At 44.0% G+C, this 15,190-nt stretch overlaps 2 protein-coding genes across 2 annotated transcripts; one reads left to right on the plus strand and one right to left on the minus strand.

Annotated features, from left to right (window-relative positions):
• Window positions 1-3,844: 3,844 nt before the first annotated feature.
• On the plus strand, window positions 3,845-11,924 carry scml2 (Scm polycomb group protein like 2). The gene is made up of 14 exons (XM_068743155.1): window positions 3,845-3,866; window positions 4,341-4,415; window positions 4,828-4,898; window positions 5,255-5,489; window positions 5,926-6,014; window positions 6,116-6,359; window positions 7,480-7,745; window positions 7,836-7,929; window positions 8,034-8,237; window positions 8,349-8,525; window positions 8,668-8,796; window positions 9,090-9,311; window positions 9,398-9,546; window positions 9,618-11,924. Exons 1-14 carry the CDS (start codon window positions 3,845-3,847, stop codon window positions 9,741-9,743), a joined length of 2,103 nt encoding a protein of 700 aa, XP_068599256.1. The 3' UTR covers window positions 9,744-11,924.
• Window positions 11,925-13,237: 1,313 nt separating this feature from the next.
• rai2 (retinoic acid induced 2) lies at window positions 13,238-14,806 on the minus strand. Its single transcript, XM_068743869.1, has one exon. The coding sequence runs from the start codon at window positions 14,804-14,806 to the stop codon at window positions 13,238-13,240; it is 1,569 nt and encodes a 522-aa protein (XP_068599970.1).
• Between the last annotated feature and the right edge of the window lie 384 nt (window positions 14,807-15,190).

A 15,190-nucleotide genomic window follows, 5' to 3' on the forward strand; every position in this document is an offset into this window, starting at 1 on the left:
ATAATGCAGAATGTATTATTTGCTAAATTATTCCACCCCTATTTTATACTCATTAATACAATGTAATATGTGTAATGTACTCTGTACTCTATTTTATGCACAAAGCAGAGAGAAAACTGTTTATACGGTTCTGTGTCTTTCTTGATCCATAGCAGCAACCTCATTCAAATCTGGGCTGCTATCCTTCTATACAGTGTTCACCATGTTTGCTCTGTCAATCTGTGGATGGAACCATGCTGCCATCCACAGGATGAACCAAATAATAATAATAACGGCAACAAAATCAAGGGAGTTTATTGTGCTGCTTAGCTTATTCCTTCGTCTAGTGCAAGTTCTCGTGTGGTATGAACTAATGAAGGAGTACGTCCATTTTCTTTGGATGAATCACCGTACCACAGCAAGGTAGCTCAGTTTCTTTATTATGTCATCGCACCAAACAGCAAAGGGCTCATGAGTCATAATATGACTCAGTGATCATGAAATCCTACTTCAAGAATCTGAAATCACATTGGCGTCATCATTTGTTTGATGATTATTCAAGAAAAACAATATTTTACATATTTTCTTTGGGATCTAGCTCTAGCATGAATTTATCCATGGCACGTGGAAGAATTCATCATATATTCATCATACAAATCACTCTCAGTTGGTTGTCCATCAATTAAGTTGTTCAGCTTTGTTCAGATACACTACAAAATATAACATGCTCCTCCATGTACAGTATGTATGTATGTATGTATGTATGTATGTTTGTATATGTTTAATATATATATATTATGTATCTTATATAATTAATCATATACATATTATTAATCTTGTACTGTTTACCATTGAAAAGCACATGTTTTGTGTAAACAATAAAAAATGTAAATATACATTTTAAGTTTTCTTGATGGTACTGTATAATACATAATTCTTACTAATTAGATACTCAATTTATTAAAGAATTCCATATTATGATTTTCATTAGTTGCAATAAATAGTCTGGAACCTATTGGAGAAGCTCAAGGATGATTTCACTGACACAACAACAATAACTTCATCGAGGTGGTCAAGCAGTCAGATTATTTCTGTCAGTAAATTACCAATGCACAAATAATACATTTGTAAGTACATGTACATTACAGTAATCACATTTTACTATGCTATGAGATGATGTCATATTCTTAATTTGAAAAGTATAAATAACTAGAATCAAATAAAAACAGTTTACATTTTCACACCTAATTTTATAAAGAAAATATATGTGGAATAATTTTAAATAGAACATACATAATAGTTCTTTATTTTCCTCATCATTTTCGCATACTTTTATTTAATGGTTTCTATTTCATTGCTGTAGGCCAATTCCAGGATTTTATACTTTGCTGATAACTATTTGAATATTGATAGTTAATTCTAGACATTATCAGAAAATACTAGACTTGCCAGGAAAATTGTGGGTGGGGAAAATACAAGAATCTGAAACGGACGTGGGATGTATTCTGAGTCATGCTCTGCTACTGAATCCAGCTCATGTGGTGACGTACCTGGTGATGGAAAACAAAGAAATACCACCCACTTTCATAAAAATGAATTTTTTTATTTATTTTATATTTTGCTTTGTTTGTTTGTTTTATTCTGAAGTTTCTAAATGTTGGTGTATAATTATATTTTTAATTCACACACACACACACACACACGCACACACACACACACACACACACACACACGCACACACACACACACACACATATTGTCTTATGTGATAGGTACTTTTTAAATAGCAGTTTTAGATAGCACATTATAATTTTCTGTTCTCATTTCAAAACGGGAAATTCATATTTTTACACAGTAAACCGTGGACGCAGTTTCTGTGGCTTTTTCATGATTTAATTTTGTGACTTTTAGCGTGTTTACTTGACAGCGCATTTTTGAACCACATGAGGAGACGCAGCCAGGCCGACCTCACAAAGAAGAAAGAGGATGACGATGAATCACTCCTGTTACATTCTGGGATCTAAACTCACATACGGTCTATTCTGGACGCTGATTGGAGAAGACGAATAAACCTTCTCACAATTGGCTGTACGTAAGAGTAACGCGAGTATTGATTGGTCAATTGCTCGACACACGCGTACATACCTTCGCTCACTCTTTCAGCGGTCTGAGCTTCTTTGTGCAACACTATCTTTGGCATAAATTACATGCGTGTACACTACATTCATGAAAAAATGGCAGCTGACGATTAGAGAAAAGTGTCGATCTTCATTCGGAAAAAGACGAAACTTGTAAGTTTTTTACTTCACAGCAAATGACATAGACTTTCGGGAGAGTATCAGATTAAGCTACGATACCCTGTTTCTCTATAAAATTCGTCTACAGCATGGAAGAAATTGTTTTCAGAGGATTAACGTTAAGGCTAAGGTTAGCAACCTAGTTATTAGCCAGCGGTGGTGGCTAGCAAATCACGCAGTCCCACTTGTCAACATTGGGTCCAGACTATTGCCTGAAATCGTCTACAAGTACATATGGCCTCCGCGAGGAAAGGCACGCTATCTAAGAAGCTTTTATTCTAACATCATATCGAAACTCCATTGACGCCATGCTCCCCATCTCGGCTTTTTTGCTAACATTACTAGCTAAGCTAAGTTAACACTAAAAGGCTGATGGGATGTGATATAACCAGCCAGCTAACAGTTAATGACGATGTTAGAGTAGGTAGGAACAACATTGGCGTATGGCGATAATTCTTCCTAATATGATTGAAAGTTCACATTAAGTTTTTCGGTTCGTAAAGGAATGTATGATAATAAACAAATATCTCCTTGTGACTAATTTATAATTTGGAATAAGGGCGTATTTACTGTGGCTCATAAAACTCTTAATGACCAATGTTGATATTCGTGTCGAGGAGTTAGCTTGATGTTCATCGAGCTAAGTTACATCACGTTGCTTTTCAAAACGAGATGCAACTCGGGACGGTTGTTGTTGTTTACTGTCCTCAGTTCAGTCTTGTTTCACTCCCACAGCTTGAAGGCGACGTATAGTGCGTCACATAATAGTTACAGCACCGTGAGTGGAAATTAAGAAAGGAATAATTTTAATTTAGTGTCACACGGGCTGTGACATGGGGGGGAAAGAATCCACCATGTCACAGCCTTCCAGTCTCTGAGGGAGTGTCCATTACTGGAACATCATCTCCAATGAGGACTAAACTGCTTCGGAGGTTTAATACTTCATGGAAAAACTCTATTTCCTTTTGCTGACTTACGTAGGTCCAGTTTTTAGGTGGCTTCCCGCTGAGATAATAAAGGATTTATAGCCCGTTCAGAATTATGAGGTTATTTTAGACAACTTATAGCGCAGGTATATCAGTCTGCACACTTTGTCAGATATTTATCAATATGCTACAATGTGTTAACAACCAATATCTATGGGTGGAAGATTCTTTATTTGTGAATGTAATCTATTGTTGTTACGCTTTATATCTACCAATTATAGCCAGATTGTGCTGTTTTTACCTTAAAGTGGTTTATTTAATGCACTCAGGGTACCAAAGTAATTGTTGTAGTGATATTAATGGGCTGCATACACGCGTAGAAATATATGTAACTGAAATATATATCATGAAAGCCTTGTTTTTCATATTTGTAGGCCATCAAATAACAGTAATTAGTTAGTTTTATTGATCTTTCAATTAATTACTGATGAATGTCTTTACATTTGTTTGTGTGTATTTTTTTGCATTTCATGTGAACAAAGTTCCACTTTTTACAGCAAAACAAAACGACACAAGTGCAGAAGCGTACTCGGTCGCCGTCGGTTGTCACCGTAGAAGCGTCGCCACTGGTCACCGTTCGCCATGGGGAAAACACCGCTAAAAGGCAAGAACACAACATTTACAGGATTTTTGTTTTTTTAACAGATTTTTTACAATCATTTTGTGAATTTGTTTTTATTGGAAAATTTCAGTAAACTGAGGTGGTAAAATTGGAAAGACCTTATTCTACTAATGGGCTCTATGTAGAACATAGATAGCCTGAGCACAATATGTCACAAATGAATGATGTATATGTTAGTATCTAATTAAATGTCTAACAGTATTGAATGATCTAGTCTTTCTTTATCAACTTTTCAGGCTCTTATTTCCGACTTTTAAAAATGTGTAACTGTGAAAGGTTTTTATTGGATAATTATAATGTGGGAAAAACAGGCATGATGAGCAGTAGTCTTTGGAAATATTATTATTATCAATGCATGCAGAAATGCACTAAATATTTATTCTACTTACATTGTTAGGAACTGTTTTGTATTTTTATATATATTTTTAAGTCCAATTTTATCTTTATAATTTGTAGATCAGAAAGATGGCAAAAAGGACAAACCAGGAAGGACAGTTCCTCTAACAACTACAACCCCAGCAACAACTAAAGGTGCATTTTTATTTGCTATTTGTGTCAGTATTTGCAGTTTTCTTTGACGACAGCATTATCAGGAGAGTCCTACATCTGTTTCTTTATAAATCCCCTGACATTAAATAACAGACAGAGTGGTTATTATGGCGCTTTCAGATTACGCTAGATGTATACATGGCAAAATACTCGATGCGTACTCTACATGTAAAAAGTACGGAAGGTACAGAATTAAAAACCTCAAACAAAGATTCAGTGCAAGTAATATATCTTGTCCTGACTGAGGATAGTGGCTAAGAAAAGGGCTTGAAATGGACAAAAACGTTGGTTCTGTTTACTGGATCAATGTCGCTGTCTGCTGTTGCTGATGTTGCATTGCACAGCACAGCAGTTTTACAGTCAGAAATGTTACTTGTATCTGCTTTTGCTTCAGATGCTTTCAGCTGGGAGGAATATATAAAAGAAACGTCATCTACTCCAGCTCCACCAAGCTGTTTCCGTCAGGTATGTGCTGCTGGATCGTTTGGATTGTGTTGCATAACAGTTACTAGGAGCCTGTGACATGAAGGCAAGTGCTTAAATTAGAATTTGAGGTAATTTGGTAAGAATTTATAGAACTTAGTCTTGGATAAAACTCTCTGTTTTAATTGTTGTGTTTTTATCTGAAAATCTGCACTCGAGTGGAATCTCTTCTTTTTAAGCCTGTTCTTAAAGGAGTTAGAAATGTCCTCCTGAAAGCACAAAAGTGATCACATTTTGACACATCATTTACGAATGATCCTGCATGGATGAAATAATGCTTTGTTAACAATGTACATTAGCAAGACTTGCATAATCAACACATTTTCCAAACATCTTAGGCCAGAATTCCACCCTCCAACGACTTCAAGGTGGGAATGAAGCTCGAAGCCCACGACCCTCGCAACGCCACCTCAGTTTGTATCGCCACAGTGATGGGTTTAACCGGGGTCCGCCTACGTCTCCGTCTGGACGGAAGTGACAACAGCAACGACTTCTGGAGGCTAGTGGACTCCTCTGATATCCAGCCCATCGGTACCTGTGAGAAGAACGGAGACATGCTGCAGCCGCCACTGGGTAAGAAAGTCAGAGGCGGTGGGATCCTGCTCACCTCCAGACCCTAAAGGGAATATCTCAATATCTTGAGCTGTGATTTGTTACAAATCAGATCGGTTCATTTACAACGGCTGATTTTTAAAATTTAACATGACGTGCCACAGATATGAGTCATTCTGATTATTATCTTTTTCTTTCTTTTTTATTCTTTGAAAAACCATGTCTGTTTGTTTTAGATAATTAGAATAGCAAGATTATGAAGCAATGCATGCTGTGTGTGTGTGTGTGTGTGTGTGTGTGTATATGTGTGTTGGCTGAGGTAATAGGAAACAGCGTAATGTTCTTCTGAAAGTTCAGATGTTCAGTCCAGTTAGCAACATATTTGTCTCCAAAATCTCACATTGACATGTCTGAAAGAAAAGGTTAGCATGATTTAGCATTTCTCGCTGTCCTCTAGGGTTCCGGATGAATGCTTCCTCGTGGCCCATGTTTCTGTTGAGAACTTTAAACGGAGCGGAGATGGCACCTGCAATAGCCTTTAAAAAGGTATTTAATTTATTGTGCTCCCGAAACCTTTCTAGAAGCGGCATTGAGCCGTCTTATTATCTTATCATTAAGAAGTTCTGAGAATTTAGCTTTCCATTTAGGAACCTCTGAGACCCAGCCAGAATAACTTCAAACCAGGCATGAAGCTCGAGGCTGTGGACAAGAAGAACCCGTACCTCATCTGCCCAGCCACCATCGGAGAGGTGAAGGGTGACGAGGTCTTCATCATGTTCGACGGGTGGCGAGGCGCCTTCGATTACTGGTGCAAGAATGACTCCAGAGACATCTTCCCTGTGGGCTGGTGCTCCCTCACCAAGCACAGCCTCCAGCCGCCAGGCAACAGTGGTAAGTGTCAGCCTCTAGGGGGCAGCACAACTACACACACACACACATTCAGAAAATATAAACACACTGAGCATTAATCAAGTATCCACAGCTTAATCTTTAACAGGTGCTGGACATGCAGGAAAATAAATCATGAGCGTGATCTAATAGCACGTCCGCCAGATGTTAAAGTGTTAATTACAACTTTTGTGCATCTGGAGAAACGTGACCGTAAATGGATTTTAAGTTGAGCTGAATGAATGGTGTAATGACTTGTACGGGCGTTCCTGATCGTTGGTAGTTTTAATGTAGCAGCTGTTAGCGTAGCAGGCATCAGATGCATATCGTCCTGGATATAAACTCTCTGTGTTGTCTTTTCTCACAGAACACGGGTCCGTCTGGATAAAGATATGTTTCCTCCAACGCTCGTCGGTATCAAAACCTTTCCTCTTGATAAACTGAGACACAGATGTGTTAGGAGTTTCACGAGCATCTCCACATCTGTACAAGTTATTCCACTAAAAAAAAAAAAGATGAGCTCTGTAATTTTCAGCAACTATGAGAGACAGAATATCAAGGAAAACGAATTCCAGGAAATCACATTGTATGATTCTTAAACAATGTATTTGTTATGAACCGCACACACACACACAAACTTCCTGTGTTGCTCATATTGGGATCATGGTAGATGTAGTTTAGTTCATTTAAGAGCTGTAAATGAATTTTGGACTTTTTGAATGCCATTTATTCCGCCGGGAAAGAGAATGCCTTTTAGCACCGGTTTCTCACAAACAGATCATTCATAAAATAAATGACAGACATTTGTTGTTTTGACAAAGCAAAATTTTGGGCAGAATTTTGAAATCTCTTTCCATCCATCGCTGGTCCTACTTAAGTCATACAGTGGAGCCGTCTCGGGTTTCTCATTTGGCAGGTTGCTCAGCGAGATCCTTCATTTCCTCTCCCTCCCTGGTTCGACGGCGGAGACTGCAGAGAGATGTGCCAGCCCGTCTCCAGTTCTATCTTCCTCTCTCTTTGGACACAACTATTTACTGGACTCACTATCAGCGGGAGGAGCAGGCTTCTTCCAAGTCCATGTACACTGTCTTTCTTATCCCCACGTCTATGTTTTCCCTTTTAGTTTCCCTGCCAAAGAACCTGCAGATCCTCCCGGTGTCGCCCTCCAAGCCCAGCAGGCGTTCCATGCAGCCCCCCTACAGACTCCCCAGCCCTTTGCCTCCTCTGCCTGTCAGGAAGGGGGTCAGAGGCCGCCGGCCCAAGAGTGAGACAATAGCGCTTCTCAAAGCTGTGGCAGAGGCAGCGGCTGCCCAGAACGGAAGCATATCTGGAAGCGCACAGCTGGTACCCCGGCCCCACAAGAAGAGAGGCCCCAAACCTGGAAGCAAGGTCAGGACCCCGACAGACAAGCCCACATTCTGAGACGAATGCTGCCCCGTCCCGTTTTAAAGATCCTCTGCTGATAAATGTGTTCAACAGAGAAAGGCGAAGATTCTCCAAAGCCAAGCGCAGCTACCGAGCATCCAGGCCCCCCAGGAAACGCCCCCCAGCCTCAGCTTGGTGGTTTCAACAGGTCAGCGTGAAGTGCTTCCTGCTTCACCGTAATTATCCATTTGCACCAGTTTACAGCTGCCAGGTCGGCAGATCTAATTTGGTTGTTCTTCTGCTGTCTGCCAGTGTGTGTGTATGTGAATAAGCATGGGAACTGCGGCCCCCACCTGGACAGGAAACAGATGCAGCATCTGCCCGACCACTTTGGGCCCGGGCCAGTGAACGCTGTGATGCAGCAGGTGGTCCAGTCGTGCACAGACTGTGCGTATCAGCCTAAAGTCCTGCTCAGTGCTCTGCAGACTCACTCGGGAGGAGGCGAGATCGTCAGAGGTCAGTTAGCACGCCGTTTCGAAGTAGCTTCCTCTGAAGAGACCGTAGGAGGAGGATGATGATGATGATGATGATGATGGCCCGGTGATACGTGCTTGTCTGTCGTCCCAGTGAGAACAGACGGCGGAGTTCGTATCGTCAAACTACCGGCGGCGTCTAGCGCCGCTTTCGTGCTGCGTTTCTTGGAGACTATGTGTCGTCACCTGCAATGTGACAACCTGTTCAGCAGCCAGCCGTTCAGCAGCCAGCCGTTCAGCCACTACGCGGCGTACGACCGCACCAAGTCAGGTAAAGGGGAAATAGCACTATTATAGTAAACAGCTAGTCAGTCCTCGAAACTGACCGATGCAGGCCAGCATGACATTCATTCGTTTCCTCTGAGCTCCGGTAATGAATCCTATTCATGCCTGCGTCCTTCTCCTTGCTTCAGTGAAAGAGGAGGCGCTGGATACTCCGTCTCTGGTCCGAGGCAGTAAAAGGAGTCTCTCCGGGGTCTCCCCTCCGTATGCAGCGCCTCTGTCGCCGAAGCATCTCCGTACTGAAGCGCACCCTTCAGAAGGTACGGCTAGCACGCTGCCTTATGACGGACAAAGTTTCCTCTCTGTGCTTGAAACCGAAATGCTGCTTCACATTCTGCAAAAATGTGCCTTTAGATATTAATTATTTTCTCACACACATAATACTGAAGGTAATAAATATATGCTAGGTGGCTAATCCATGCGCGCAATACTTTAGTTTGTACTAACTGGACCTGAAGGCTGTCCATAATTCAAAGTTCAGTTCACCTTTTCCTCAACGTACGAATTAAAAACGTTGTGAGAACTGACTGTCGGCTGCGTTTCTCCCCCCCAGCAGAGGCCCTGCCCCATGAAGAGAACGGCCTCGTAAAAGAGCAGCGCTACATGGACTCAGCCTCCAACTCCATGAGCCCTCGGCCGCAAATGGTGCGCAGTTCTTCAGACTACCACGCTCAGGCCGGCGGCCTTTATCGGCCTGGCAGCGGCACGCCGATGCGCCGCCTCTCCTTAAACCCCGCAGAGCTCAACTGCACGCGGCCTCTCAGACGAGTGGAAGGTACGTGAAGAATCCGTGGAGCTAAATGTATCTGAAAGCTGCCTTTCCGCCCCGCGTGATTATTGCGTGTGTGTGTCGTTTGTTAGCAGCTAGCTCCACCACCGGGCCGGACGCTCTGGGCTCCGAGCGGGACAGCCTGCATCCTTCGTCCTGGTCCATTGAAGAGGTGATGCAGTTTGTGAGGGACGCCGACCCCACAGCGTTAGCTCCACACGCCGAACTATTCAGGAAGCATGTAAGTATTTATTATTAGCTTTCTGGTTCGTTTGTTTCTGCGTGCACTTCAACGGGCGTTTGTTCCCACAGGAGATCGACGGGAAAGCTCTGATGCTGCTACGGAGCGACATGATCATGAAATACATGGGCCTGAAACTGGGGCCTGCGCTGAAGCTGTGCCATCACATAGAGCGGCTGAAACAAGGCAAAGTGTAGGAGGGCCCAGGGCTGCCCCGCCCCCTGCCAGACCCACGAGCAATAAGCCCCGGAGGAGCCGGCGTTCCGACGCGGGAGTTACTCTCCAACTCAAGGGGCTGGCGAGATGTCACGACTTCATCCTGACTTCCAGAGGGGAGAATGCGTGCCGTGCGTCGCCGACACGCTGCCGACACGCTACCGACACGCTACCGACACGTTACCGACACGTTACCGACACGTTACCTCATCCCCTCACCGGTGAACAGAAAGCCGTTCAAGTCCAGCAGGCGCCGTTTGACTTCATGAAATCCCAAAGGAAAGGAATCCCTGTAGTGTTTACATTGCACGAGCACGAGCACGTGCACACGTGGACGCGTCTTTCTATGGAGATGAAATCTTTTGATCCTGGTTTTGGATCCCCAAAGATGGAGAATGTTTCTTCTTGTATGATGATTTTTTTTTATTGTTGAGACGTTCTTCCCCGAGAGAATCTGGACGCTCTCTTGCCCGCGCTGTTCCCTCGCTCTTCGCTCTTCTCATGAATATGCCTCCAGTGTGGCTTCATCGGCCCGCCTGAAGGCTGCTGCCCTCACCGCATTCCATTTCACTGTCAAACATTTAGACATTTTCAGTTTCCTGAACGCAGGGATCATGATGTAGCCTGTCACCTTGCAGGATCATTAGCGTGTAGCATGACGTATTGTTGTGTCTCAGCGCACCCCCGTGTTGCCTCCCGCCGGTCCCGACGCAGTTCACCGCCAAAGCCAGAGCTCAGCGAAATTAAGGGTTTATCGATTTCAAAGGATAGCTTGTTCAGTTTGGGAGGAGAAAAACTGGCATTTCAACGTGTGTTTGTTCTTTTTAGCTACAATCATGTAAGCTCGTCCGCCCGCGACCTCGGTGTTGTCACTGTTAGCATTGAAGACTGACGTGTACAGTTTTATGGGTTTAACCATGAATATCAGCAACAGAATGTACATTTTGTAGAAACGTAATATTTTAAGGAAATCATATACATAAGTTAGAAATGTGAAGATGGAGGCGATGGGGATGCGGCGGATATTCCATTCTGCTTTTAAACACAGTGCTTTTAGTTCAGGTGCTCCCAGTAGTCTGCCTGGCAGTACCGACGCCATTTCTCAGGTCGACGTGGTCTTCGTTAGTACAAGCTTTTGTAGCATTCTGTTTATAATATACTGCATTTTGCCGTTATTCTCTGCTTTGATTTAAAAGACTTGTGCCATGCGATATTCAATACAAGATCGGAGTACTGTTGATTTTCCCTCTTTGAAAAATATGTGTTGCAAAAAGTTACTTGTCCCTTCTGTCACACAAGATAAACGACGTGTGTTTATGATGTTGTGTATTTATTTTCTACTACAGTATGTTTTTATCATCTCAGCAGACTTCACTGGACCTGCAGCTGGTTCTGATACTCAGAAGTGTACCTCGGTACATGAAAGCCATGTACCGGGGTACACTTCTGATTGTGTGAACAAGGTGTATGCGTGTGTGTGTTGAGCCTGCCCCCCCCCCCCCCCCCCCACACACACACACACACACACACACACTTAGCTCAACCTTTCTACCAAATGTTTCATAATTCTGTCAGTTAGCGTGGAATCCTGCAAACAAACAAGCATAAACGAGTGAAAATAGTGATAGTGATAATAGTTACGGGGGAGCTCTTTGAACTCCTGATGCTGCTACAGCGCCACCTTTTGACCAAAGACACGATGACGTCACAAGATTGTTGATCGAACAATTTTTAGATTTATTGGTTGTTTCTTCGTCAGATAAAAGGCTTGTTGTTTTTGTAGAAATGAAACAGCATATCAGTGTTTAAAAAAAACACACATGCTGCTAGTTTCACATGGATTGTGTTGTCAAATATTTGGTAAAGTTTGACTCAAAACAGAATAAAATGAGCGTACTGTTCAAATGACAGCAAGACGATCGAGGTCAATGCAGACTCGCCGTTTGACCACCTCACAGTTACCGTGTTGAGCAGCACAAAATCCCTAATCCAACACACATTTCATAAGATTCAGGCTCCACCAGCTGATGGGACTTTGGATTTTGATTTAGTTTGATTTTACTTCTTGTTGTTTCATTTATACGTGAACAAGATTAAACCCACGTCCAAAATATACACATATTCTGTTTTATTGTGATTTAGGGATGGAATATTACTGCAAATAAAGATTTATTTGTTATTTATTTATCTATTTTGTTGGATCCCAGGTCCTTTAAGAACAGAAAGCCACTGATCAAGTTTGGTAGAATTCCATAACAAATTTCTGTAGATTAGAAGACACTTGATTCTTTTATACTGTATTTAAAAATAAAAAAAAACACAACACAGTAACACAGTTTCAAAATGATCACATTTGTCAGTGAAACCAATGTGGTAATTATAAATAAGCAGCCGGGTCTCACTGCGTTGAATGATACATTTGGACTTCTGAGTGTTTTAAGCATGAAGGCAGAGATTATCATGTGGATTAACATGAAGGAGGACGTCTGCAATGTTAGGACTTGGGATTAAAAAATACAACCTCGAGTGGGAGAACCTCAGGACCATGAAAAACCTGTCACACACACACACACACACACAGCGACGCTTCAATGATACCAAATCACATGTTTTACACAGATAAGTCTGATAAATAATCTTAGCAACACTAACCCTAAACAACAGACCAACAACACACACACACACACACACACACACACACACACTATTCTCTCTCGAGCCGTGAAAATGTTCATCGTTTATTCTTGACTGTCATCCCCCTCCACATTTTCAGCCGATCTAACAGGTGATTTCAGTTTGAAACGTGGCCCCGGGTTGCTCCGTTCATGGATGCAGCAGCGGGGTCGGGGGGGGGGGGGGGGGGGTTCCTCAGCCTGTTAATGTAGTCAGCAACAAAAACAGCTCTCTCTTTTATATTTAGACAGGCCAGGAAAATGCTCTGTATAAATAAAATCAAATAATGTCAACATTGTTAGCTTGTCGTGTCAAACCCATTTTCAACAGTTTTGGTCACTTCCTGTCAGCACACACTGCTCTGCCTCGGAGTGAGAACCTCAATCAGTCCCGACAAGCCTTCAGCGCACAAAAATAAAAAGACATACGGATTGACAATAGGAAAACGGAACCCGAGCCTCTTTGCTGTAAAGTCAAATAGGGTCATCTCAAATTCATAGACAATGTCCAAAGTCGCATGGAGAGTCCGTTCAGCTGCCGCACACACAAACAGTTCCGTCTCAGCGTAACGCTGCAGAGTAGTGCATTACAATAAATCACAGCAGTTCAGATAAGCCCACTGGAAACCGCCGTTCCACACGGCCATTTACAAGCCCGTCGAACCCGCGTTCGGATCCGCAGTCTGTTTCGACTGGACGTTGACGTGTTTAAGTTTGGTTTGATTACTGAATGTCCCCACATGTGTTTTATGTTACACCATCTGGAGGGATTACCACCCCCCCCCCCCCTCTGCTGAGTGCTTTCACTTCCTTGGTAGCAGTGCTGCGAGTTTCTGCTTCTTCATGGGAAGGAAGTGGATCTCTTGCGAGCTGACCTTCTTCAGTTTGATAGCTCTGCTTTTAGAGACCTTCTTAAGCGTGATGTTGGGGTCGTTCTGCTCCCCCTGGGATGACAGCGGCACGCCGTAGAGCTTCTGGCTGCCATCTCGTTTGATGGAAAAGTTCTTGGTGGAAACCCCCGAAAGTCCTTTTATCTTCCCACAAAGGATGGCAGGGATGGCGTCCTTCACCGAGACAATAACCTTGGCCGTCTGCGAAGTGCTGACTATCTCAAGGTTTCCGGCTCGGCTGAGGGATGCTTCCTGACTCCGGGAACTCGACCCGCCGGTGCTGCTGTCCAGCACCCATCTATGCTGCCTGCTGAACTCCAGCGATGCCAAACTGCCCAGGAGTTTTGAATCCAGACTCTGGGTACATTCAACACCCAGAGACAAAGATGTTCCGCCAGTTTCTTGACCAGAATGGAAAACTGCTTCTCTGTCTGACTGAACACGCCGTTTCCTCACACCAGGCACCGACAAGTCAAGAACCCCGTCCGGTTGTGGACTGAGGTACTCCTGTTTCAGTTTGACGGGACACGCTCTGACAGAAAGGTCCAGCGCCTGTCCTTCATCGAGAGGAAGTGGGGATGGGGAGATGCTCTGTAACTGGAACAACGGCAAACATCTGCTTGAAGACAAAAGAGAGGAAGCGTCTTTTGGACAAGTCTGAGTGCTCTTACTCGCAGTGCTAACTGCTTTTGGCACGTTCCCCTTTGAGTCCTCCGTCTGCCGGACAGGAATAGGGAGGGGAAGCGGGACAGGTAGAGGCACTGGCAGGGGGATGATGACGGGATAGGGAACCAGTAGAGTGGCAGGGGGGACTAACGGTGCCAGAGGGGAGGTGTAGGAAGGTGCGAGGGGAGGTAGAGGGAAGAAGGTAGAGCCTGGAGACTGGCACGCCGACGAACCCGCCTGAGACGGAAAGAGATCCTGAATGATGGCGGCGAAAGCCGGATTCTGCAGCAGAGAGAGCAGATTAGCATCCTGTGTCTGTCCTACTGTCTTCTGGTCACCTGCTTGAGGTAAACCCAGCGTCAACGGACTCTGACACAGGACATTGTTCTGGAGAGGCAGCTGAGGGCAGTTAGTGGTCTGAGGGATTACAGCAGGATTTACGTGCTGGATGACCTGCTGATCCAAGACCAGGGGAAGTGACACTGGGCTTTGGCCTGTCAGCAAGTACGGCGCCGCCCCCAGTTGGCCGAGCTGAGGCCCGGCTGCTCCGGCCATCTGGAGGTGGATGGGCAGCACCAATGGGCTCTCTCCCAGGCACACAGGGTGTAAGACTGTTGCGGCAACCTTAAGCGCCACACCTCCCGTCGGTTCAGCAGCGGGAGGTCCCACCAGCCCCGCCGCGCTGCTGCTACAGGAATCAGCAGGAAAGGGCGGATCCACTCCATGCTCCACCTTATTGGGGGGTTCTCCTCCAACCTCGGCGCTGGACACATCAGTCTGAGAACGTGTCAGAGACACATCGCCGCTACCCTCCATGGTTCAGTTTGAAGAGTCGGTCCAAATCCTCATCAAGTGCTAGTGACAGGTCTCATCCATTATTCTTTGAAGCGACCCTAAAACACAGGAAACAAAATGTTAACCACCTTAAAGATCTGTAGCCGGAACGGCGCACAGTTGTTTGGCTTCCCTGGAATTTGGCCTTTACGCCATTTGAAGGACGTTTGCTCCGTGTTGTGTCTAATGAAGCTCAGATAAATGCGGGCGTCCTTGATTCGTAGCGTTTCAATAAATCACTCTCTGAGGTATAAACACAGTATACTACTGTATACTCCGTGTACTGAGCCCGCTCATTAAGGTCTGTTAAAAAGTGAGCGACTATATACAGTAATAAACCCTGAATCAAATCTGAACTTGTGGCCG

The sequence above is a fragment of the Brachionichthys hirsutus genome, chromosome 9 (genome assembly GCF_040956055.1).
Source record: "Brachionichthys hirsutus isolate HB-005 chromosome 9, CSIRO-AGI_Bhir_v1, whole genome shotgun sequence".
Taxonomy (NCBI): Eukaryota; Metazoa; Chordata; class Actinopteri; order Lophiiformes; family Brachionichthyidae; genus Brachionichthys; species Brachionichthys hirsutus.

Coding starts and splice junctions, on each gene's coding strand:
- scml2 (XM_068743155.1), top strand. CDS start 3,845: ATGGGGAAAACACCGCTAAAAG. Junction 4,416..4,827: donor AACCCCAGCAACAACTAAAG/GTGCATTTTTAT, acceptor CTTTTGCTTCAG/ATGCTTTCAGCTGGGAGGAA. Junction 9,547..9,617: donor CCGAACTATTCAGGAAGCAT/GTAAGTATTTAT, acceptor TTGTTCCCACAG/GAGATCGACGGGAAAGCTCT.
- rai2 (XM_068743869.1), bottom strand. CDS start 14,806: ATGGAGGGTAGCGGCGATGTGTCTCTGACACGTTCTCAGACTGATGTG.